Source organism: Pseudophryne corroboree, chromosome 12, assembly GCF_028390025.1.
Source record: "Pseudophryne corroboree isolate aPseCor3 chromosome 12, aPseCor3.hap2, whole genome shotgun sequence".
Taxonomy (NCBI): domain Eukaryota; kingdom Metazoa; phylum Chordata; class Amphibia; order Anura; family Myobatrachidae; genus Pseudophryne; species Pseudophryne corroboree.
In genome coordinates, this window is record NC_086455.1 from 51,576,641 (window position 1) to 51,599,203 (window position 22,563).

The 22,563-nt window shown below is 46.3% G+C and overlaps 2 protein-coding genes across 4 annotated transcripts; one reads left to right on the forward strand and one right to left on the reverse strand.

Moving 5' to 3' along the window:
• Nucleotides 1-3,101: 3,101 nt before the first annotated feature.
• On the forward strand, nt 3,102-7,367 carry LOC134980032 (putative nuclease HARBI1). Of its 3 annotated transcripts, XR_010190317.1 has the most exons (9): nt 3,102-4,164; nt 4,262-4,633; nt 4,718-4,894; nt 5,168-5,295; nt 5,569-5,696; nt 5,970-6,097; nt 6,371-6,498; nt 6,772-6,899; nt 7,180-7,367. XR_010190317.1 is itself a non-coding variant. In XM_063946631.1 (3 exons), coding segments are annotated over exons 1-3 (1,134 nt in total). In that variant the 5' UTR covers nt 3,102-3,404; the 3' UTR covers nt 4,720-4,904. The 3 variants fall into 3 exon arrangements, 1 of the variants encoding a protein (XP_063802701.1); XR_010190318.1 differs by lacking the exon at nt 6,772-6,899; XM_063946631.1 differs by lacking the exons at nt 5,168-5,295; nt 5,569-5,696; nt 5,970-6,097; ... (1 more) ...; nt 6,772-6,899; nt 7,180-7,367 and having other exon boundaries at nt 4,718-4,904.
• A 3,187-nt stretch (nt 7,368-10,554) lies between these two features.
• On the reverse strand, nt 10,555-14,047 carry LOC134980033 (myb-related transcription factor, partner of profilin-like). The gene is made up of 5 exons (XM_063946632.1): nt 13,894-14,047; nt 12,258-12,436; nt 11,571-12,090; nt 10,982-11,488; nt 10,555-10,877 (listed from the first exon to the last, which is right to left on the reverse strand). The coding sequence occupies exons 2-5, from the start codon at nt 12,432-12,434 to the stop codon at nt 10,741-10,743; spliced, it is 1,341 nt and encodes a 446-aa protein (XP_063802702.1). The 5' UTR covers nt 12,435-12,436; nt 13,894-14,047; the 3' UTR covers nt 10,555-10,740.
• Between the last annotated feature and the right edge of the window lie 8,516 nt (nt 14,048-22,563).

The window sequence follows — 22,563 nt, forward strand, 5'->3', positions numbered from 1 at the left end:
TTAATCCTTGATTCCGTTGTTCAGCTCACTGTATGTTTCTGTGTATTCTCGTGCTGTACATTACATAGTAAATGTTATTGAAGTATTGCCTAGTTATTAATTGTTCATTAAAGTTTTCTTCAGTTATAAATCAGCTACTGTCTATTTAATCTCAGGTTGTCATAGTTTAGGCCGCAGGCAAGCCAGTTAGTTTGGCCACATAGTTAGAGTAGTTACTGATTAGTGTAGACAGGCTGTTGTGTTCCAACCCACAGAAGCTGTAGAACATCATCCAAGGTGACAAGAATCAAGGAGTGAGTATTCCTCTGTGACCGTTTGTCCCCTGAGCGCCGATTCCGTGGACCTTGCTCGACCGTGCAAGGTCCAGCACACCTCAGCACGTGAATGCTGAATAGGTAATAGTTGGGTGGCTGAGGCCTTGCGCCAGTGATGATTTTCACTTAAACGGTGAAACCCGCAGCCACCTTGGGGTGCCAACGGCACCTCATCATAGCCAAGCCTCAGCACAGCTTGCAGTTCACAATCCATTTTCTCTCCCTACAGCCATCACTACAGTATTCCCATCCTCCAGCAGAGTGAACACGTACTCGTCGTTTCAGCTTCCGTGGACCGGTAAGTATCGCTTAAGGGCGTAACCCTTACGCACCCTTACATTCTGACAATCAAAAATAGTACAGGCTCCAATGTCTCCTAGAGTAACCCCGCACACCCAGCCTAACGCCTGGCATCTTGTCCAGCATCAGGAGCATTGTTCCTGTTTACTGACAGCACGTTTAAGGCTAGCTAACAATTGCTACTAATCAGCTAGCTGCAATGTCATCTCTGACCTAACAGAAAACCTGGACTGGATCCATGTTCAACTGCTGTAACACATTTAAACAAGTGAACTCCTACTGTCTTTGCGACACTACTCCCCCCTTAGCTTCAACCACCTTGGTGAAGCTAAGAATTTTCAGGCGATCTACCTGCCACGCTTACATCTATTTGTGCTGTCGGCCCGGGAACACACTCCTCCACTACCCTTCAGAGTTCCCCTTCTTCACCCTCTTCCTCCTCCTCCCCTAGCTGTACCACAGGTTTTATGGAAGATTGATACCCATAAACCTCCTGGAAAGGGCATCTGCATTTAGGTGCTGTTTCCCAGGATGATGCTGCACGTCAAATTTAAATGGCTTGAAGGCTAAAAACCAACGGGTCCCACAAGCATTTACTTCCTTGTTCGTGTGCATCCATTGTAAGGGTGCGTGATCTGTGATTAGCCGAAAATTGTCGCCCCAACAAAAACATACTTCAGCAATTCTACTGCTCATTTATTTGCCAAGCACTTCTGTTCCACAGTTGAGTACTTGCGTTCTCTGGGCAGCATTTTCCAGCTAAGGTAGATGATGGATTTCTCCTCCCCATCTACATCTTGGGAAAGGATGGCCATTAACCCTGTCCCAGAGGTATCCGTCTGCAATATAAACTGTTGAAATCATTAGCTCGTAAAACAGGCTCTTCACTTAAGGCATGCCTTAAATCCTGCCAAGCAGTCTCTGCTGGTCTAGATCAAATTATTTTGTCTGGGGACTGTTTCTTCATACATTCAGTTAGTGGTGCTGCCCTAGTGGCAAAATCACAAATAAATCTGTGATAATAGCCTACTAGATCCAGAAATGTCCAGAGTTGTGACTTCCATTTTGTTTAAGCCATGTGAGCACTGCATCTACTTTATTAGATTAAGGCTTAACTTGCCAACATTATAACCCAAATGCGACCGTTCATACATTGCCAAAGCATATCGGCCTGCTATCTTATAGATAGCAGCGCCAATATGGCCAGGGATGAATTGCGCCCCTGTCACTGGGCACAGATTGTGGCTATCATACATGGGGAGAAGCGGTATAGCGCACATAACATGCGCTGATATCGCTCCCCCCATAGCGACTGTTCTTACATTTACCCCAATGTGATTATTCCATTCACTGTTTGACTCCTCTATGACCCCTAGACACAGAATCTCCTCCACTTCCCATTTTACTGCTGCCCGATTAGCCTCAGGTATGCGATATGGCCTCTGTTTTATTACCACTCTGGGTGGAGTAATAATATCATGTTGTATTATATGGGTTTTCACCAGGATGGTCGAGAATACATCCTGGTACTGTGCTACTACTTCATTTCTGCCTGGGATTTAAGGTGACTTCCACAGGAACTTGACAATCTGGGGTATCATGCCCACTAAAGAGGGTTGACTCGTATTTTCTTTCCAGGGTTTTAGTTAATTAACATGGTAGAATTGGACTTCCTTCCTTCTACCCTCTTACTGAACATTCTAATTTACAGGTCCCACTGCCTCTATGATCTCATAAGGGCCTCGCCACTGGGCATACATTTTACTTTCAGTGGTGTTTACGAGAACCAGTTTAAAGGACTGGTTAACTGCAGCAACATCATACGCTGACGCTGTTGAGTCCTGTTCATGTGATTGTTCAGAAGTGGCTCAATTTGCCTTAGATGGTCATACAGTTGGGCCACAAACTGAATGATGTTAGGATCTTGGGGTGACTGCTGGCCCCACCCTTCTTTTACCAGATCTAAAATTCAACTGGGTTGTCTACCATAGAGAAGTTCGAAGGGTCTAAACCCCATAGAGGCTTGGGGTACCTCTAGAACTGCAAACATCAAATAGGGTAGGTAGATTCCAATCACACTTCCTCTGAGACACTGCCCTTTTTATCATTTGCTTAAGGGTTCAGTTAAAGCATTCAAACTGGCCATCTGTCTTTGGGGTATATGCAATTGCAGGCGAATTCCAGAAAAAGTCGAATTCCGGAACTTTTTCGCCTCAAAAAAACAATTCGCCTATGCAGTACAGTACTTTATCGCAAAAAAACGGACATTCAAAATTCGACTTTTGGCAATTCGACTTTTTTCGCATTCGACTTTTCTGCAATGGTACAGATGCTGCAATTCGCCCAAAGCATATTCAATTCAAGTTTGGAAATTCGCCTGCAGTGCCTTTCGACCGCAAATTCGACTATTTCAGTCCGCCTCAGTTGACTGGCGGGATCTAAAAAAAAATTTTTAGTACATGATTTTTTTGGATATTTGAGGATTGCTAGTAGCATATCTATTTATATTTGAAAGGATTATCTACTTGGTTTGTCTTTTTTTGCTTCACAAGTATTATTTAATTGATTTTTTAAAGGAATATTTTTTTCTTCAATCTCCTGAGGGAAATTTACCCATGATTCCACAGTTTTTCCCAGGATACACTTCTGCAAAGCCCCTCCTATCTCCTCACTCCCAGGTTTGAGACTACAGGGAGAAGGAGCCATTTTACAGTCAGCTCTGTGGAATCGTTTTTTTAGGATTATTCCTGCGTTTTAAAACACATTCCTATTTTTGTACTGACTACAATAATGGAGCCTTTTTCTGACCAGATTGTGATGTTCATGCTGGCTGCAAGCATGATGGAGGAAGAAAGTGCTGATGAACATCAGGATCCAGGTCAGCAAATGTCTGCATTGGGTGAGCCAGTATTGCGGGTTTCATTTCCACGTCCACGCCAGTATCGCACTAGGCGTGAACTGGAGGATCTCAGCGAGTTCGAGGTGATACAAAATTATCGCTTATCGACTCGCGACATATATTCGCTGTACACTCTGTTGGAGGCCGACTTGGAACCTCGGGCACGGACAAATCGTGCAATCAGCGGTTTTCAGAAACTGCTGGGGACGTTACATTTTTTGGCGTCAGGCACATTCCAGCCTACACTGTCTCAAACATGCGATTTTTCACAGTCGACACTGTCGCGCTGTATAACCCAGGTCATTAGGGCTTTCCGCAAATTGACGATCCAGTACATCACATTTCCAGAGACGGACAGCGAATGTCGTGAGATCAAATTAGGCTTTTTCAACAAATACAAATTTCCCAATGTGCTGGGCGCGATTGACTGTACCCACGTGCAGATCAGACCGCCACGGAATTCAGAGGAATGTTTTCGGAACCGAAAACAGTTCCATTCCCTGAACGTGCAGGCGGTCTGTGATGTAAACATGAGATTTTTGAACATTTTTGTGGGATTTCCTGTATCATCTCACGACTCCTTCATCCTAAGCCAGTCATCGCTGTTTGACAAGTTCGAAACAGGAAACATGCCTGGTGGCTGGCTGTTAGGTATGTATTTTAATTTTTTTATTTTTTTATTATTTTATTATTATTATTTTTTATTATCTTTTACAAGTACCTAACATTTTTTTTATATTTTCTATAGGCGATGCAGGTTATCCAAACAAACCGTGGCTGTTGACCCCATTGTCTAATCCTGTTGGTAGAGCAGAAAAACGTTACCAAGAGACACACATTGCATCGAGGCAAATAATTGAACGTGCCTTCGGTGTACTTAAAAGCCGGTTTCGATGTTTAGACACTTCCGGCGGTGCTCTTTTGTACTCACCGTCGAAGGTTTGCGGCATGGTAAATGCATGTTGTATTTTACACAACATATGTGTCGCAAACCGTTTGCCGGTGACTTTTCGTCGCAGTGCTTTCCGACGCGGGAACCGGTCTTCTGCTCTACCGGTGGGTATGGACGAAGGAGAGGATTCCCGGCGGACATTGATCCAAAATTATTTTGCAGTTGCCTGTGAGTATACTGACAACATTTGTATTATCGTGTAAACTGACATTGGAATGTTTTTAAAAAAACCTCTTCATTTATGTATTTCAGAGTTTTACATCCTGTTGATGTATATCCCCAGGCCATGTTTGTACAGTTCGTTACCCCGTTTTATCCTGTTGTTGGGTTACCGCAAATATTTGATCCTTTTATCCAACTCTACCATGGGTGACCCTACTGGTGATGTGGACCTGACCCTCTGCCATGTAGCAGACAACCCCCCCTCAGGTGAGATGTATTGCCCAAAACTCCCTTGTCCAAAATCACCCCGACATGTCCAAAGTGCAGCCCTCCGGCATTTGCAAGACTGCACATCCAAACATTCCCTGAAACAGCAATGCTAGGGAATGTTTGGATGTGTAGTGATGCAAGTGCAGGAGGGTTGCATTTGGGCCGCTGCAACCCGCTTGTGTTGTGTGGACTGTTGTATGTACCTCTTTTTCCAGCCCCAGGGTGACACTATCACCCATATCTGGAAGCTCAAACTGTTCTCTTCCACAGGTCCTGCGATGTATCTTCCCAAGTGGCGTGGATGTGAGGAGACACGACATTTCACCTGATGTTCCATGGGTGACCCTACTGGTGATGTGGACCTGACCCTCCGCCATGTAGCAGACAGCCCCCCTCAGGTGAGATGTATTGACCAAAACTCCCTTGTCCAAAATCACCCCGGCATGTCCAAAGTGCAGCCCTCCGGCATTTGCAAGACTGCACATCCAAACATTCCCTGAAACAGCAATGCTAGGGAATGTTTGGATGTGTTGTGATGCAAGTGCAGGAGGGTTGCATTTGGGCCGCTGCAACCCGCTTGTGTTGTGTGGACTGTTGTATGTACCTCTTTTTCCAGCCCCAGGGTGACACTATCACCCATATCTGGAAGCTCAAACTGTTCTCTTCCACAGGTCCTGCGATGTATCTTCCCAAGTGGCGTGGATGTGAGGAGACACGACATTTCACCTGATGTTCCATGGGTGACCCTACTGGTGATGTGGACCTGACCCTCCGCCATGTAGCAGACAACCCCCCTCAGGTGAGATGTATTGACCAAAACTCCCTTGTCCAAAATCACCCCGGCATGTTCAAAGTGCAGCCCTCCGGCATTTGCAAGACTGCACATCCAAACATTCCCTGAAACAGCAATGCTAGGGAATGTTTGGATGTGTAGTGATGCAAGTGCAGGAGGGTTGCATTTGGGCCGCTGCAACCCGCTTGTGTTGTGTGGACTGTTGTATGTACCTCTTTTTCCAGCCCCAGGGTGACACTATCACCCATATCTGGAAGCTCAAACTGTTCTCTTCCACAGGTCCTGCGATGTATCTTCCCAAGTGGCGTGGATGTGAGGAGACACGACATTTCACCTGATGTTCCATGGGTGACCCTACTGGTGATGTGGACCTGACCCTCCGCCATGTAGCAGACAACCCCCCTCAGGTGAGATGTATTGCCCAAAACTCCCTTGTCCAAAATCACCCCGGCATGTCCAAAGTGCAGCCCTCCGGCATTTGCAAGACTGCACATCCAAACATTCCCTGAAACAGCAATGCTAGGGAATGTTTGGATGTGTAGTGATGCAAGTGCAGGAGGGTTGCATTTGGGCCGCTGCAACCCGCTTGTGTTGTGTGGACTGTTGTATGTACCTCTTTTTCCAGCCCCAGGGTGACACTATCACCCATATCTGGAAGCTCAAACTGTTCTCTTCCACAGGTCCTGCGATGTATCTTCCCAAGTGGCGTGGATGTGAGGAGACACGACATTTCACCTGATGTTCCATGGGTGACCCTACTGGTGATGTGGACCTGACCCTCCGCCATGTAGCAGACAACCCCCCTCAGGTGAGATGTATTGACCAAAACTCCCTTGTCCAAAATCACCCCGGCATGTCCAAAGTGCAGCCCTCCGGCATTTGCAAGACTGCACATCCAAACATTCCCTGAAACAGCAATGCTAGGGAATGTTTGGATGTGTAGTGATGCAAGTGCAGGAGGGTTGCATTTGGGCCGCTGCAACCCGCTTGTGTTGTGTGGACTGTTGTATGTACCTCTTTTTCCAGCCCCAGGGTGACACTATCACCCATATCTGGAAGCTCAAACTGTTCTCTTCCACAGGTCCTGCGATGTATCTTCCCAAGTGGCGTGGATGTGAGGAGACACGACATTTCACCTGATGTTCCATGGGTGACCCTACTGGTGATGTGGACCTGATCCTCCGCCATGTAGCAGACAACCCCCCTCAGGTGAGATGTATTGACCAAAACTCCCTTGTCCAAAATCACCCCGACATGTCCAAAGTGCAGCCCTCCGGCATTTGCAAGACTGCACTTCCAAACATTCCCTCCTGATACACCTAATGCTTGTCAGGGAATGTTTGGATGTGTAGTGACGCGAGTGGCTGAGGTTTGCATTTGGACCCACTGTTCCCCGCTTGTGTTGTGTGGACTGTATGTACCTCTTCTTTCCAGTCCCAGGGTGACACTATTACCCATATCTGGAAGCTCATACTGTTCTCTTCCACAGGTCTTCCGGTGTATCCTTCCTAAGTGGTGTGGATGTGAAGAGACAGTTCCCTTGATGTTCCCTGGGCAATCTACTTACGTACAATTCAAATGCATTACAAATTTTAATAAAAACCACAGGAAACTTCTATTTTTAAAAGTTTATTGAAGAAAAATATTTTTTAATAAAGTTTGAAAGTTAATTAAAACAAAAAAGTAGTTTGTTCTTCTTTACATTCTTTTCTTGTGTATATAGATATCTGTGGGGAAAAGAAAAAAAAGTATATTAAAGTAAAGACACACTAAACTCATGTTTATTTCTTTTCAATAAAAATTTGTGGAACAACACAGCCCAGCATGACCCATTGCTGGACTGTGTGGTTCTACAAAGGCATGCGGTTCAAAGTGAAAGAGTGGCGTCAGTGGTCAGCACTTTGACACGCTAACATTTGTGGAACAACACAGCCCAGCATGACCCATTGCTGGACTGTGTGGTTCTACAAAGGCATGCGGTTCAAAGTGAAAGAGTGGCGTCAGTGGTCAGCACTTTGACACGCTAACATTTGTGGAACAACACAGCCCAGCATGACCCATTGCTGGACTGTGTGGTTCTACAAAGGCATGCGGTTCAAAGTGAAAGAGTGGCGTCAGTGGTCAGCACTTTGACACGCTAACATTTGTGGAACAACACAGCCCAGCATGACCCATTGCTGGACTGTGTGGTTCTACAAAGGCATGCGGTTCAAAGTGAAAGAGTGGCGTCAGTGGTCAGCACTTTGACACGCTAACATTTGTGGAACAACACAGCCCAGCATGACCCATTGCTGGACTGTGTGGTTCTACAAAGGCATGCGGTTCAAAGTGAAAGAGTGGCGTCAGTGGTCAGCACTTTGACACGCTAACATTTGTGGAACAACACAGCCCAGCATGACCCATTGCTGGACTGTGTGGTTCTACAAAGGCATGCGGTTCAAAGTGAAAGAGTGGCGTCAGTGGTCAGCACTTTGACACGCTAACATTTGTGGAACAACACAGCCCAGCATGACCCATTGCTGGACTGTGTGGTTCTACAAAGGCATGCGGTTCAAAGTGAAAGAGTGGCGTCAGTGGTCAGCACTTTGACACGCTAACATTTGTGGAACAACACATCCCAGCATGACCCATTGCTGGACTGTGTGGTTCTACAAAGGCATGCGGTTCAAAGTGAAAGAGTGGCGTCAGTGGTCAGCACTTTGACACGCTAACATTTGTGGAACAACACAGCCCAGCATGACCCATTGCTGGACTGTGTGGTTCTACAAAGGCATGCGGTTCAAAGTGAAAGAGTGGCGTCAGTGGTCAGCACTTTGACACGCTAACATTTGTGGAACAACACAGCCCAGCATGACCCATTGCTGGACTGTGTGGTTCTACAAAGGCATGCGGTTCAAAGTGAAAGAGTGGCGTCAGTGGTCAGCACTTTGACACGCTAACATTTGTGGAACAACACAGCCCAGCATGACCCATTGCTGGACTGTGTGGTTCTACAAAGGCATGCGGTTCAAAGTGAAAGAGTGGCGTCAGTGGTCAGCACTTTGACACGCTAACATTTGTGGAACAACACAGCCCAGCATGACCCATTGCTGGACTGTGTGGTTCTACAAAGGCATGCGGTTCAAAGTGAAAGAGTGGCGTCAGTGGTCAGCACTTTGACACGCTAACATTTGTGGAACAACACATCCCAGCATGACCCATTGCTGGACTGTGTGGTTCTACAAAGGCATGCGGTTCAAAGTGAAAGAGTGGCGTCAGTGGTCAGCACTTTGACACGCTAACATTTGTGGAACAACACAGCCCAGCATGACCCATTGCTGGACTGTGTGGTTCTACAAAGGCATGCGGTTCAAAGTTTCTTGAATGAAACATGGTTCTACTCACCTTGGTACGCACAACACAAACTTATGCCGTCCACTTAATTTTTCCCCACCAATCCTATGAATAAGACAAAAACACAGACTAGTGAATAGTAAATTCACACAATTAAAGCCTACTGTACACCATTACAAAAAGGATTTTTGGAAGAAAAAAGTGGTATCAGAATAGCTCTTTGGCCCATCATACATGTAGCCACAAGGAGCTTTCATCCGTTACCACACGCGCCCGCATACATGCCCGCGCATGTATGCCTACACAAAGCTCCTTGGTAGTACCCGGTCACGGGTGGGGAAGCCCAACACAGAAAACAATAGTAAGAAAAAAAAAAAACTAATGGGAGGGGAAGAAAGGGATACATGAAAAACATTTATAAATAAATAAAACAATACGACCGGGTTTATGGTGAAAGTCTGTCCGGATCCTCTTCTTCCCCCTGATAGGGCGTGGATGTCCTGGGAGGCTGGGGAGTATGTTGACTGGTCCTCTGTGCCCATGCGGCTGAAGATTGTGTGGCCGGTGGTGGAGGCATCTGGGGGGTGGGGTACATCCCTGTATATCCCTGGTACATCTGTGACTGTCTGTACTGGGATGGGACTTGAGGAAGGGTACGAGGCGTCCTTGTGGCTTGTGACGGCGGATATGGTGGATCACCAGCGTGTTGATGAGCTGTTCCTGGGAGCTTATCATAGATCATCTGCAGTGTGGTTGCGATGACCTGTTGGCTGGATGAGGAGTGTCGATGACTCTCCGACATGTTTTTATTGCTTTCTGCCAGACATGAAGTGTTGTCCACGAGCCGGGTCATGGATTCGGCCAGAATGTTAAGTACGGTCATACTCTCCCTATGATCTTGTATTCTGACCTGTAGTATTGTGGCCGTGCTGTCGGAAAGAGTCTTTTGCAGTTCAAGCAGACTGTTTGACATTTTCTCCATTGTCCTCTCAATGGCCCTCATTCCGAGTTGATCGGTCGCAAGGCGAATTTAGCAGAGTTACACACGCTAAGCCGCCGCCTACTGGGAGTGAATCTTAGCTTCTTAAAATTGCGAACGATGTATTCGCAATATTGCGATTACTAACTACTTAGCAGTTTCAGAGTAGCTCCAGACTTACTCTGCCTGTGCGATCAGTTCAGTGCTTGTCGTTCCTGGTTGACGTCACAAACACACCCAGCGTTCGCCCAGGCACTCCCACCGTTTCTCCGGCCACTCCTGCGTTTTTTCCGGAAACGGTAGCGTTTTCAGCCACACGCCCCTGAAACGCCGTGTTTCCGCCCAGTAACACCCATTTCCTGTCAATCACATTACGATCGCCGGAGCGAAGAAAAAGCCGTGAGTAAAAATACTTTCTTCATAGTAAAGTTACTTGGCGCAGTCGCAGTGCGAACATTGCGCATGCGTACTAAGCGGATTTTCACTGCGATGCGATGAAAAATACCGAGCGAACAACTCGGAATGAGGGCCAATGTTGTCCAGTCTGCTTCCCACGACATTTGTGTACGTATCCTGGCGTGTCCCAATCTCTGATGCCAGGGTGTGAACCCTCTGAACAGTTGAGGGATTCTGCCCTTCCTGGATGTCTGCCACCACTTGGATTTGGGCAGCTGAAAAGAAAATTAGACAATATTATACACATTCATCATACATTTTTTTGAAGGCTCACAATTCAATTTACTCACGCAGGGATGTAGTAACTGGAGCCTCCTGCACTTCCACCTCGTCATCCTCTGACGACTCCTGTAGGAGGAGATCCGGCCTGAAGTAGGAACCAATCCCCGAAGCTAGTCCGCTGCTGGTTCGTGGCACCACTGTTTGCAAAATAATTTTTTGGGGAAAGTTAATAAACTTTACACAACTGCTGACCCCCCCCCCCCCCCCTCCACCCTCCCACACACACAAAATAAATACAAACCTTCTCCATCCTGTGATGCCGCTGCTCCAGGAGCTCCACTTGTCCTCGTTTCAGAAGACTTTTCAAGGGTCTGGCTGGATACGTCTGCACGGCTGTCCTCAAACCCAAGAAAAGTTTTGTCAGTTAACCCTGTAGACTCAAACAGATCGGGTGATGGGTCCACAAGGGTTGTGTCTTGAGGCTCTTCAGTCACAGTCCCAGAGCTCCTGGAGGGACGACGATCTGGTGATGGCCTGCGTGCAGGAGCTGTAGTTTGGCGCCCATCTTGTGGTGTGGTCGCCGACGGTGTCTGGCGCACAGGTGATAGTCTGTGCGCTGACGTCGTCTGGTGCACAGGTGACAAACTGCGCGATGACGAACTGTGGCGCACAGGTGACGATCTGTGTGCTCGCGATGCTTGCGGCGCAGTTGATGGTCCGCGCGCTGCTGCCGATGCCTGCTGCACAGGTGACGGTCCGTGCGCTGGCGATGTCCTGTGCGCAGGTGATGTCCTCTGGGCAGGTCTGTCTGAAAACAAAAAAAACAAAAAACACATTAGCACATACAAAAATTTTAAAGGGAAGTACAGCTCATGTGAATGTATTCTTACCATCAGACCTCCTTTTGGACGGCTGGTCTCCCGCCTTCTTCCGTCTTCTGGGCGGTTCTTCCTCCTGGGGAAAGCCAGCAGGACGGCTGGAGTCCACACCTCCGCGAACTCCTTCGACCATGGCAGGGTTCATGCGCCTTCTAATAACGTTCTCCCAGGGTAGCCACTTCAGATTGAGAGCCGGGCCACCTCCCGTAGCTGTCTCATGTCGGCGCTGAATCCCCATCTTCTTCTTGGTCTGTCTGCGGCAATCACTGTACCGCTTCAAGCAATTTCTGGTGCTCCGGCGGTTTCCAGATATTGCAGTGACTTGATTGGCAATGGATTCCCAGATGATTCGCTTAGCCCTAGCTGATGTTGTCTGTGCCTTTGATCCATACAAAGCGTCGTAGGACCTGTCGACGCAATCCACTAAGGTACAGTTTTCCGCCTCAGTGTATCTGGGTCCACGCACCTTTTTCTGTCCTGCATCTTCACCAGAGGCTTCCTCCTCCGACTGCTCCTCTGGCTGGCTTCTTGCCTTTAGGGATTAAAAAAAATAAAAAAAAATAATAATAAGATCGGTATGTACCTGTGAGTGTCAGTATCCCTGGCATTGCGCACATATTCCAGTAGGTGTGCATGGCATTGCGCAAACTACAGTAAAGAAAGTTTGATGCTATTTGTGTCTGCAGGTGTGGTTAGTACCTTTCTACTAGGCTTTTTCTTGGACTTCTCATGGGCCCTTGACGACCGCGGCTGGTCACTACATGCCTGGTCGGTCGTATACGCCTCCTGGGTTGGCTCCCACTCCTCGTTGCTATGAAGGGATAGATCCGAGGGGGTGGGGGAAGGGGCGGATCGGGTCTGCTTGTCCTTTGACATCTCTGTTATAAAATAAAAATAAAATAAACATACATACATACATACATGTATAAATGGCTGACCCACACAAAATGGCTGACCCACACAAAATGGCTGACCCACACTGTCGACCAAACTTGCTCCAAATCAGCCCAAAATGGCCAGAAAGCATCCCAGCACACTCAGGAGGTACACCACAGCAAAATTAGGCGGGAAAACACATGTTTGCCAAACAGTCTACAGCACATGTCGACCATGCTGTCGACCAAACTTGCTCCAAATCACCCCAAAATGACCAGAAAGCATCCCAGCACACTCAGGAGGTACACCACAGCAAAATTAGGCGGGAAAACACATGTTTGCCAAACAGTCTACAGCACGTCGACCAAACTTGCTCCAAATCACCCCAAAATGGCCAGAAAGCATCCCAGCACACTCAGGAGGTACACCACAGCAAAATTAGGCGGGAAAACACATGTTTGCCAAACAGTCTACAGCACATGTCGACCAGGCTGTCGACCAAACTTGCTCCAAATCACCCCAAAATGGCCAGAAAGCATCCCAGCACACTCAGGAGGTACACCACAGCAAAATTAGGCGGGAAAACACATGTTTGCCAAACAGTCTACAGCACATGTCGACCATGCTGTCGACCAAACTTGCTCCAAATCACCCCAAAATGACCAGAAAGCATCCCAGCACACTCAGGAGGTACACCACAGCAAAATTAGGCGGGAAAACACATGTTTGCCAAACAGTCTACAGCACATGTCGACCAGGCTGTCGACCAAACTTGCTCCAAATCACCCCAAAATGTCCAGAAAGCATCCCAGAACACTCAGGAGGTACACCACAGCAAAATTAGGCGGGAAAACACATGTTTGCCAAACAGTCTACAGCACATGTCGACCAGGCTGTCGACCAAACTTGCTCCAAATCACCCCAAAATGTCCAGAAAGCATCCCAGCACACTCAGGAGGTACACCACAGCAAAATTAGGCGGGAAAACACATGTTTGCAAAACAGTCTACAGCACATGTTGACCAGGCTGTCGACCAAACTTGCTCCAAATCACCCCAAAATGGCCAGAAAGCATCCCAGCACACTCAGGAAGTAAACCAATGCTAAATTAGGAGGGAAAACACATGTTTGCCAAACAGTCCACAGCACATGTCGACCAGGCTGTCGACCAAACTTGCTCCAAATCACCCCAAAATGGCCAAAAAACATCCCAGCACACTCAGGAGGTACACCAATGCTAATAGAAGACCCAAAAAAGTCAATTAAAGAATAAAATAAAAAAAACGTGAAAAACTACCCCAAAACACAAGTCTCCCCCAAAAAATGCAGCAACACAAGCAAGGGGCTATACACATACCTGCACACATGCACACATACACAAACACCCCATGTACACCTCATGGCAACCCCCACTACACAAACACATACATGCAACACCAGACACACATGTGGTACTTACCTACAAATGTAGTAAAAGCTCCTAAAATGGCTCTCCTCCGGGGTAACAGGAATCCTCCTGACTGTCCTGGAATAAAGCCTGCTGGGGTGTCCAAACGATATCCACAGCAAACAACCAAATTGCTAGCTCTGCACCTCCTCACACCTCTCTGCAGGTTCACAAAATGGCTGCAGAGCACGCAGCAAACAAGCCCTAATAAAGGGCTGCTTTCGGCGGGAAGGCGAATTCAGGACGCCCACTACTCGCCGATTGGCCGTTATCCGCCTGGGGGTGGGTCGAATCCGTTTTACATTGCATATGGTGAATTCAGTGTCCCGGCGACAGGGCTGCGGCTGGCGAGTGCGGGCGAATTTTACAGGGGCGGATTAAATGACGCGATTCGCCCGCTATTGCATATACCCCTTTGGGTGGCAAACTGAAGTAGTAATTTGATCCACCTCTAACAGACGACAAAGATCTTTCATTCATTTAGAGACAAGGTTGCAGGTGCACAATTCAAACACTACCAATTTATTAATAATAATCTTTGCAATAAATTTATGCATTTTGAGCAAGTCCTATATATTGGTTTTAATTAGGTTCCTGACATGTCCTGACATTTCCTGTTTCCGTAACCTATCTTCACTTGTTTCACTATATATTTTTTCACTTTAGTGTTGCCCTGGGGTCAATCAGCTGCTTCATTTTTGGGTGTCCCACGCCCTAGATTTGTACCCCCCCCAAAATGTTAGGTACTTGCCCGACTAATGAGGTCACCTGGACACGGTGGGCAAGCCGTTACTTATGGCCATACCTATGCAAAGAACCTCGCTCAAAATGCTAAATTTTATTGCAATGATTAATGATTGGTAGTGTTTGAATTGTGCACCTGCAACCGTGTCTTTGTATGCAGTACTACTGAAAGGTCTCCGCAGGCTCGCACCTCTCATTACTGGTGTGCACCCCAGAACCCCTCCCATATTAATTTAGAGACAAAAATGGTACTCTGGTCTGCCAGGACCTCTTTTGGTATTCCCAACCTGGATCATAGAATTAGTTATCCCAAGCAATATTGCTAGACTTCATATTATGTAGTGGTATGGCCTCCGGGTATCTGGTGGCATAGTTAACCACTACTAATATATAATGATGCCCATGAGCAGATTTCTCTACTGGCTCTATCAAATCCATACCAACTCGCTGAAAAGGCAACCAAAGGTGCTCTAAATTCTGGCTGGGGTGCAGTCTTTTGGCAATATTTTTTTTACTGCCATATGAATGCCTGGCTAAAAGAACCTTAACTGTATACGCTGGAGTCCTTCAGCTCATCCTGCTTTGGACAGTTTCTGCGTATATGACTGGACTCACCGCACTCAAAACACACAGCTGGATGCAGGTTGTTGGGTTTGACTACGGGAACATGGGTTCTGGGCTTAGGTACCGTCTGCAACCCTTGCTTGGCTTTATTCAATTTCCCATGGGTCAGGTATTGCACAATTACCACCGTCAAGTCCTCAATTGTTTGGTGATCAGCCTGTAGGGCCCATTGTTGTACAACCCAGTCTAATGTCGTATAGCATGGTCTAGAGCAACCATTTCCACCACACGCTTTGCAGAGTTTTCATCCGGCTGCAACCAAGCTTTGCTCAGTCTGGCTAGCTTTGTCAATTAAACCCTAGGAGGCTCACTTAGGTTCAGCCACCACTCATGAAACTCCTGGCCATTACTGGGGCATGTCATCCCAACCCTGCTGAGTATAGCCTCTTTCAAACGAGGATAGGAGCTGGCCTCAGACACTATCAGATCAACAAATGCTCTCTGTGGCTCCCCTGTGAGACAGGGAGCTAATCTGGCAGCCTACTCCTCCTCTGCCGATTTTAAGCGAATAGCAGTACATGTAAAGGTGCACAAAAATGCTTCAATATCATCTGATGGGGTAAGCTTTTGTAACACCTCTCGCTCCTGCCAAACTTTTCTCATTTACGTTAATTCATCATCCAGTAACTGAATCCGAGTTTGCTGCCCTGCAACCAGATTTTACTGGCCTGCACACAATTCAGCAAGCACTTTCATCACCTTCTCCATATTACAATGCTCTTCCACTTTGTGGACAAACTTAGCAGGCTTAATTTACTCTCCCAGGTGTGCCAGTTTTACAAAACAGGATTAGTATACCACTGTTGTGTGCACTTTTTCTGTCTCACTAGCCACTCAATCTGCAACTCGTCACACTTAACAACATTCCTGGCCTCCAAGCCACATATAGAAGTAAGTCATTTTGTTAATGTCAGGAATCGGTGTTCAGTGGCATCTCACTTACCAGCGCGCTAGTGTGCAGGCCTCCGGAGGTCACTGCCCCAGTCTGCGGCTGCATGAATGCTCTGTCCGCAGGCACGGTGCCCATTGTCCTTGTGTACTCCTGAAGTCCATCTAGTGTGTACCCACCATCTGTGCAGCATGGGTGCCGCCATGACACTTGTGGTCAGCTGACCTGCAAACACCAAATCCTGCACTGTGTCTGCACACAAGATTCCAGCATCCAATGCCTGCTGACCAAGGGGTATAAATCCAGAACATCAGCTCAGTCTCATTGCCTTGAACAACGCGTCACATCCAGTGTACATCGTCTCCTGGCTCCAGTCTCCTGTCTCCAGTGATTTCCTTGCCCCAGTGTCTCCGTGGAACTACAGGCTCCAGCCATCCAGCTCTGCTACAACTCCTTCCACAGTCAGCTTCCACCTCTGCATGCATTAAGAGACTCTCCAGGTGCTACTTACCATTCTCACCTGTGTGTTGTTTATCTGCGTTCAGCACTGTGCTATTCCATCTGGCACTTAAAACAACCAGCTTGCAATTTACAAACTGTCTCCTGCTTTTGCCTTGCTTGGCTTTGTGGACTTGTGCATATATACAGACTGTGAATCTACTGCTGTTGGTTTCCAGACCAATTACTGGAGTTACTATTGCCTGTGTTCACTGTCATCACTTGCATTATCATCATCTGCATAATTGATCCTGTTACCATCAACTTCCAAGTCGACCATCTATGTTTGCCATCGGCTTCCAGGCTGGTCATCACCGCTGTTCCTTTAACTGGTTTACAGATTATCACCTGTGATTGTTGTTATACCTCTATCAGCTTCCTTGCTCAAACCATCGGTATTGTTATTGTGCTTCAGTGACTGTCATACCTCTGTGTGCTAAATAAATATCATTGTGCACATGCGCAGGAATCTTCTACAGCCTCCTCGTTTCCTTCACCGCACCACCACTGACCCACTAGTGCCCCCTCCGGGAACAGACACAGTTACAGACTTGACAGTTAAGCTGTGAAAAAGCTGCCGTTTAAGTGCTGGCTTTCCCACTTACTCAACCAGCTGCTATTAGTGCAACTCCCACTCAATTTAATCCCGGGTCCTTTGCTGCGTAATAGCATCCAGCAATCAGGACCCTGTTCACATACACCGGGTAAAATTCAAACTGCAGGTTTATTCTTTTTCCACAGGTTAGGTCACTCACATTGTGTAACAACAGTTCATAGCAGGTTACAGGTCACAGCATAACATCCCAGTTTCTGACAATCAAAAATGGTACAGACTCCAATAGTTCCTAACGTAACCCCACACACTCAGCCTATCGCCTGGCCAGCTTGTCCAGCATCAGGAGCATTATCCCTCTGTACTGACAGCATTTTTAAGGCTAGCTAATAGGTGCTACTAATCAGCCAGCTGCAGTTTAATCTCTGACCTTACAGAAAACCTGAACTGGATCCATGTTCAACTGCTGTTACACATTTAAACAGGGGAACTCCTGCTGCCCCTGCCACAATACATACAAACTTTATTAACAGTATAGATACACATACCTCCCGACATGACCCTCTCCAGGAGGGACAGAATGCTCTACTTCTGGACTTTTCTCTTAATGTATGATTTCTGGTACCTGTGTTGAACAGGTGAATGGATAAGAAAGGTGTTTCAGCACAGGTGATGGCAATCATAAATTAAGAGAAATGTCCAGGAGCAGAGCATTGTGTCCCTCCTGGAGACTGGAGAGGGTCATGTTGGGAGGTATGGACACAACATTGCATGTACACTATGTTTATATGTGCTAACCAGACATGGGCAGCAGCTGCCTCTGTCGGCATTTTATTAGTGTCTACATGAGAAATGTCAACATGGTTAATGACCATGTTGACATTGTGGGGGAATTTCAAATGTTTGAAAAGTCGGTTGGGTGTCTGTTTTCTCCTGTCTATTAGATAGGAAAAAAACAGACTGACTTTTCAAACAATTGAATTCCACCCTATGAATGCCGACATATCAAACCACATCCCACATCTCGAAGCACTGAGTTCAAATGCATTGTCCCATCATCCCAACAATCAGTTAATTTGTCTTAACTGCCAGGCCTGCTGGATATGTATGTTGCACACCATGATGAACATGGTGCACGTTGCAATATTGGTGTGTATTACATGAAGAGGGGTAATAGGCCCTACACACTGGGCGATAATACTCAAAAATATGAACGATTTTGTTCATTAATGAACAAGATACCGTTCATATCTTTGAGTGTGGAGGCACCAGCGATGAACGATGCGCGGCCCCGCACACGTTCATCGCTGGTGCCCCGTCCGTCGCCTGTGCATGCAGGCCAGTATGGACGATCTCGTCCATATTTGCCTGCACTTCTATGGAGCTGGGTGACGGGGGGAGTGAAGAAACTTCACTTCCCCCCGTTACTGCCCCCCCCGGCGCCGGGTCGCCTGTTGGCCGTATCCACCGTCGGGCAGCTCGGCGGCGGATCGCTCAATGTGTAGGACCCATAAGGGTCACACAGGCACCTTTGAACCTTGACATGCGCATGCCCCCGATTACACGACAAGGCCCAATGGGGTGTCGTACGGTATGCCGGCGCTCGGGCTCCCGGCGACCAGCATACCGGCGCCGGGAGCCCGACCGCTGGCATACCGACAGCGTGGCGAGCGCAAAGGTGCCCCTTGCGGGCACGGTGGCGCGCTATGCGCGCCACACTATTTTATTCTCCCTCCAGGGGGGTCGTGGACCGACACGAGGGAGAATAGTTGTCGGTATGCCGAGTGTCGGGATTCCGGCGCCGGGTTCCCGACATTTGGCATACAGAAGACCACCCGGCCCAATGTGATTCGTCCATGCTCCCAGTAGCCAATGACCACACCCTTTTTGAAAGACAGCTAAAATATGATTAACATAATTCCACTTCTTCTATAATATTACATGACCAAACTGGGCATTAGAAACAAATTCCATTAAAATGTTATATGCAATTGGTAGTTTAATTGAAATATTACATAATTCTTATGATGATTTTATTAGAAACAATGTAATCTAGTATTAGAGATTGCTGCTGGCATAATCTTAGCATTTTTTTTACAAGAAAATGTAACTGTATGTATGGGCTTTTTTTTTTTTTTTTTTTTTAGTTCCAGGGAGGCATAAATTAATTGTTGTGTAAACATAGATTTATCAAGCGTTCAGTACCCAGTACAAGTAGAACAAAATCTTGTACTTCACCTACAGTAGCTTTTGTTATTGTTTATTGTCCTGTACTATGAGTTCAGGCCTCAGTGGTTTTATAAAGAATATTACAGATATGTCCTTAAAAATCAGAACTGTACGCTGTAATGTTGAGAACAGAACTAAACTCCCCGTCACTATAACAGCATAACACTTGTCTAGTAGCAATGAAACACAAGGACTTTTTAAAGTTTTTGTTTTTTTCATGTCCCAAAGTGTACTCTGTAACAAACACTTATATTCCTGTTCTCTTCTGCTGTTCTAATCATACAATGCTTTTTCTTAAGTCTTCTCTTGTCCTTCACTCCCCATTACCCTTGCACCCCTCTCTGTGCCATACCCCTCAGCCATCCTGATTCCAGATAAAGGCAGTGATTATTTTCTGCTGACTCTGCCAGCTGTCAGACTGTAACCAGAGCAGGAAGGTTTCCAAGAAAAGGCTGCTCAGTGTTCTGATGACAGCTGGAGATGTGATTTACAGTCGGGGTCTCACCTTTAGGCAAGAGCAAAAGAACACTGCTTGTTAACTCTTTACTGCCACAATGAGCCACCAGAATGTTTCCTCTCATCGCTACACGCTGTAGCATAATGCAGCACAGAGGATAAGCTATATTAAGCTATAATCTTGTCTGTTACTTGTTCAGGCATTTTATACAGTATGCTTACTGGATTTCATTTATGTACAAGAATTAGTGGCATAGGGGCCTATTTATTAAGTGTAAAAAATTGGATGTTTTTGGAGGATTGCTGCATTTTTGAGGATCGGAACCATTGCAGATACAGTCCCCGTAGGTTTCTATGGGGGCTGCAAAAATCCCCCATTTACCAAGTTCCGTAAAGTTTAGTTCCTTGGAGCTTACACCATCGTTACCTGGCCTTAGGCTATTGTAACCTATGGGCTACATATGCACATTTTTAACCCCGTCTGGTAATCACCGCAAGTACATGTGCAGCCTGCAATGTATGCAGTACTAAGAGATTTATTAGGGCAAAAGGTTGGTGATTGTTAAAAATACCCCATAAAGAGGAGGTTATGTAAGTGCATTTGAATAGAAGGGAATGCAGTATAAGGCTACATTTAAAAGGACACTGTTTATGGGATTGTAGGAATTTTAAGAGTGTATACTTTACATGGAAACATAGGGGCATATGTTGTAGGGTCCGAGTTTGCCGGAGGTGCGGGATACTGGCTGATCTCTGAGTTTTTTTTGAAGCGATGCTTTGGATTGCCGCTTAAAAAAAACCCTCAGCGGTCAGCCAGCATCCTGCATCTCCAAAAAAGCCAGACCCTATCACATCTGCCCCATGGAATATGACGGCAGATAAGAACCACTTGACCCATCTAGTCTGCTCATGTACACACATACTTACACACTTCGGTTAATTTTTGTTAACCTACAGTACCAGTATATTTTTGGATTGTGGAAGGTAATCGGAGTACCCAAAGGAAACCCACACAAGTACGGGGAGAATACACAAAGTCCACACAGTTACGGCCATAGTCAGGCTTGGACTGGCCCATAGGGGTACAGGGGAAACCACCGGTGGACCAATTATACATTATGCATATGTTACATTATACTGCACAGGACTATGGTGTATTTTCTACAGAGCATTGCTGTTATTAATCTGGTACATTATCATTCATGCACTAGCAGTATTTACTATCTATATATATATATATATATATATATATATATATCAAGGGGCCCAGACCATGCACTAATGGGTAGACAAGCCTCTAAGAATGGGCCCCTATAACTGCATTTCCCCGGTGGGCCCTTCATGCCCCAGTCCGACACTGGCCATGGTTGGAATCTAACCCACAACCTCTGTGCTGTGAGGCAGTAATGCTAACCATTACACCATCTGTACTGTTATGCCCCAATTGTGGTACAAGAGTGTGTGGCATGCCCAGAGGATCCAATATGAAATTCAGACTTTGGTATGCCACCTTTTGGGTCAGTATTTAGAGCGTAGCATAGAGGTATCTTTATTGTGTAACATGCAATATACAAGAATGTAGCAAATTTGTGAACTAATGCCAAGGGGTCACCACATTGCCAAATACATACTCCTATAACTTATCAGCATGTTTGTCATAGTCACATTTCAGGAAAATCCTGGCGGATGAGCCAAGCTCTTTACCCCTCTACGCCCATGGATGGGACTTAGATCATTAAACCACTGGTGGCCGAACCATTGCCACCCTAGGATCAGTCTGACCAGAAGGGTACCTCGTATCAGCACTGTACAGGAGACGTTCCCACTTACCTGGGGCTGTCTGCTATAACAAATATGCTGAAAGGCGTGCTTACACAATAGTAACCGTGATCAGTGAGCTCACTTGCTAATACTTAAGAATTGTATAGTGGACATAGATGGTAATATTGTATTAGATGAGAATGGATTTTCTCATGACCTGATGAGGTTGAGGTTGTACGTCATCTCTATATTTATGTACTGCGTCTTCTTTTCAATTAAAAAAACCAAACAGTTAGCACGCAAACAACAAAAAAAGGCGAGAATGGGTGTCCAGCAGGCTAAACACCCATTTTCATTATCCTGACACCTCACATGACACCCCATCACAGTGAAATTCAGCAGCAGACATCAAAAAGAATATAAGAATATACTTTAAGAACAGGGAACATAAGAGGTAGGTGGAAAGAGGTCAGATGTGAGAACGAAGGTAAAGTGGACTCTGCTTGTGAGAGTTTACATTCTAGAGAACTGTTAAGAAAGAAAGTAGGCTCAAGTAGCATAGGTTAGTTTGGGGTGTTAGCTGGAAGTGTCTTCACCATTGTTGTCTGGTAAAAGGCCAAGATGGAAGATGGGAGAACCAAGCCGTGGTTGAAGGGACCAGAATATACAGTATTAAGGCAAGGTCATTGTTTTAGACTGCAGGACAGACCAGTCCTTGGAGGCGCAGGAACTTTGAAGAAGTGGGATCCATGATGATACAGGAGGAGCAGAGGGACTCTTTAGTATGGAATATTTCACTGGCTCAAGATACAGATTTATAGGTTATGGAGTCCTCCTAACAGGAGGTATTGCCAAAGAAAACATGATAAAGCAGTGCTCAGTGGTAATCATTCATACTCCTAATATTCAATGAACGTATTATATAAAA